This window comes from Setaria italica, chromosome III (assembly GCF_000263155.2).
Source record: "Setaria italica strain Yugu1 chromosome III, Setaria_italica_v2.0, whole genome shotgun sequence".
Taxonomy (NCBI): domain Eukaryota; kingdom Viridiplantae; phylum Streptophyta; class Magnoliopsida; order Poales; family Poaceae; genus Setaria; species Setaria italica.
Genome location: NC_028452.1, coordinates 24,506,893 through 24,509,951, shown reverse-complemented (window position 1 = coordinate 24,509,951; position 3,059 = coordinate 24,506,893). Strand labels below are relative to the sequence as shown.

The 3,059-nt window shown below is 44.2% G+C and overlaps 1 protein-coding gene across 1 annotated transcript; it reads left to right on the top strand.

Annotated features, from left to right (window-relative positions):
- The first annotated feature begins 1,865 nt into the window (after positions 1-1,865).
- On the top strand, positions 1,866-2,739 carry LOC101774169. Its single transcript, XM_004962270.3, has one exon. The coding sequence runs from the start codon at positions 1,947-1,949 to the stop codon at positions 2,475-2,477; it is 531 nt and encodes a 176-aa protein (XP_004962327.1). The 5' UTR covers positions 1,866-1,946; the 3' UTR covers positions 2,478-2,739.
- The last annotated feature ends 320 nt before the right edge of the window (positions 2,740-3,059 follow it).

Below are 3,059 nucleotides of genomic sequence, written 5' to 3'. Positions count from 1 at the left end.
CTTTTTCATTGTACGGCATGCACTCCAGCACCAGCGCGTGAGCCCCATCTTATAGACCGCACATTGTGCAAAACGAAATAGCTAAATTATAGATTACTCCTGTGGGACTCGCACCCCTTTGGCAATATACATTGCCCATGCCTTAACTATAATCCTCTAAATTCTACTCCCCTGTTCCGATTCACTTCGTCTGTTCCAAATTAAACATCATTCTAACTTTAAAAAAGGATCAAAACATCCAAGTTGTCCTTTCGTTCCAAATTACAAGCCATGCCAATTTTCTTAGAAAGTTAAAACATCTCAAGTTGACCAAATTTATTATATAATAAAGTACTAACATTCATGATACCTCCGAATAACAAGTTACTCTGAGATGCTTTGATACCTCCAAATTACAAGTTACTCCAACTTTTTTTGAGAGTCAAATCATCTGAAGTTTGACCAAATTTATTATACAATAAATTACTAACATTCATGATATCAAATAAGTACCATTAGTTTAAGTATGCTTTCATAGTATATCTATTCGGTGTCATAAACCTTTATGATTATCTATATAATTTTGATCAAATATAAAATGATTTGGCTCTCTAAGAAAGTTGGAATGAGTCATAATTTGGATAGAGGAAGTAACATATAACTGATAATTAATAAGATGATTGGAATTTTTAATATTCCCGAATGTGTGCGCGACTGCGCGTCCACGGTCCAACTTACGCTGCTCGATGAAATTAAAGACACGACGATGTAATAAACGGGTATAGAAGATTGGGGGGGGGGGGGGGGGGGGGTCGGGCAGCTGCCTTCCGCGTCACAGGCCACGTTAGGTCGTGGTAGATACGTGTCACGCAGTGCAAGTTGCTTTTAATTTCAACGTGGTTGACGTGCGCACACAAACATTTTACGGTTGCTGACGTGACTAGGCCAGAAGCTACTACGTACGGTTACTTCGCTTCAGCTCGAAGGCTTTCACCGTCAGTAGCGAAAACCTAACCGGAAGTTCGCACCAGACCAATATCCCCTACACACGATTACAAGGATTGGATTGTAGTCATAGAAAGCACATGTGTATGAAGTGTGCATAAGCTCCTTCAATAATCTTAGGGACACGCAGACTTTCGTGTGTAGATGCTAATCCCGGTTGAAAGGGAGAAAGAATATTCTCGCGCTTGCATGAAAGGATGCCATGCACTAACCTGGCTTGCACAAGCATCCCACTAAAGTCATCTCTGATCGGCTTTATTTTGAACCAGACCTGCTTTGGATAGTACTGGATCTGAATTCAGATTTCTGAACAGTCACCTCATCCAAATAGGTGCAAATAGTTGCATTTATACAGTGCAAAGCACTCTGCAATAATGGAAATATATGTGTACTCTATTATTATCAAGCACCAAATTAAAAGTTTGTTTTGACGTAATGTGTACGACAGTCACCATTACATAACAAAATTGAGCTACAGTCTATCAGAACTTCATGAAATTTTGCTACATTATAGTCGAGGAGATGAAGAACTTTTATGAAATTTTGCTACAATATAGTCGAGGAGATGAAGATGAAAGTATCGGATATTATACCCTACCATATTGATCGAATAAAATGACAACGTGACACTTGTTGTGGAGAAAATTTTTAACAAATAATCTTTGCACCTTGTTTTAGTTGGCATTTTTTCAAAACTTGTTTTAATTGTAATAATCGATCTAAATTTGTGTTGACTTTGATGTTAAAAATATGGCCAAATTTTGAAACTTGGGAGTTTAATCCTCCTTTTTGCTAGCAGATTGTTGCCATGAGTAGATTGGGTTGGTTGACCAGGCTGTGTGTAGGACCCGGCGTTTAAAAGCGACACATTGCAGGCTACAGGCCCCTCCTTCCCAACGCCCAGAAAAAAAATCCCCAAACCAAACCAAAGCCCCCCACTCCGCTCTCCTCCCAAATCCGCCATGCTCCCGCACCGCCGCCTCCTCCTCCTCGCCGTCGCTGCCGCGGCTGCGGCGGGCGCCGCCGCCTCCGCTAAGCCCACCGCCTACGAGGCCCTCGCCGGCTTCGACTTCCCCCCGGGGATTCTCCCTAAGGGCGTGGTGGCCTACACCCTCAACAACGCCACGGGCGCCTTCACGGCCACGCTCGACGCCTCCGCGTCCGGCGCGGGCTCCTCCGTCTGCGAGTTCTCCATCCAGGGCTCCTACTCGCTCCGCTACCAGACCAAGATCACCGGCAAGATCAAGCCCGACCACCTCACCGACCTCCAGGGCGTCTCCGTCAAGGTCCTCTTCTTCTGGCTCAACATCATCGAGGTCACCCGCCACGGCGACAACCTCGAGTTCTCCGTCGGCATCGCCTCCGCGGACTTCGGGATCGAGAACTTCCTCGAGTGCCCCACCTGCGGCTGCGGCTTCAACTGCAACGACCTGCTCATGCTCCAGAAGCAGGGGGCCACTACCGCCAAGCTACGCCTGCGAGGTGCGTTCTAGAATTCCACTCCTGCAGGTTGAAGGGATGCCACTTATGTAAGCTGCTACTGCTAGTTATGTACGTCTTAGTAGATGGGTTAATAAAGAGAGGAAGGATGAAAGGTCCCAGCTTTTAGATGTGGGATGGGATAGCAAGTTCAGGACTCAGATTTCATGTATCGCCAACTGTTTCAGACAGTTTAGGGACAACTTGAGAAGTAACTAAGATCTTTCGGATCTTTTAATTTACAAGTCTATGGAAGTTATAATCTTTCCCCTGTGATGTCTGCTGCATGTGAATGAGTTTCTATATTTGGGGGTTGTTCAATCCCTTGGTTGTGGATGCTGTGCTTCAGTTGTCTGTTGTGGTTGTTTCGTTGTACACTTAATTAGTTTCTTATTTCCATGAGAAATGAAGCCTTTGAGCGAGCTTAAATCAGTAAATTGTTACTTCACAAGAACAACACTTTTGTTGGTACTGTGATTCCAGAGGGAATGAGATATTTAGAAGTCAGTTCAGCTTCTTTTTTTCCCCCTAAAAAGGGGGAGCTGCTACAAAATTTTGCATTGCAACAATATATCAAGTTACTGATAGGTTTATTT

Coding starts and splice junctions, on each gene's coding strand:
- LOC101774169 (XM_004962270.3), top strand. CDS start 1,947: ATGCTCCCGCACCGCCGCCTCCTCCTCCTCGCCGTCGCTGCCGCGGCT.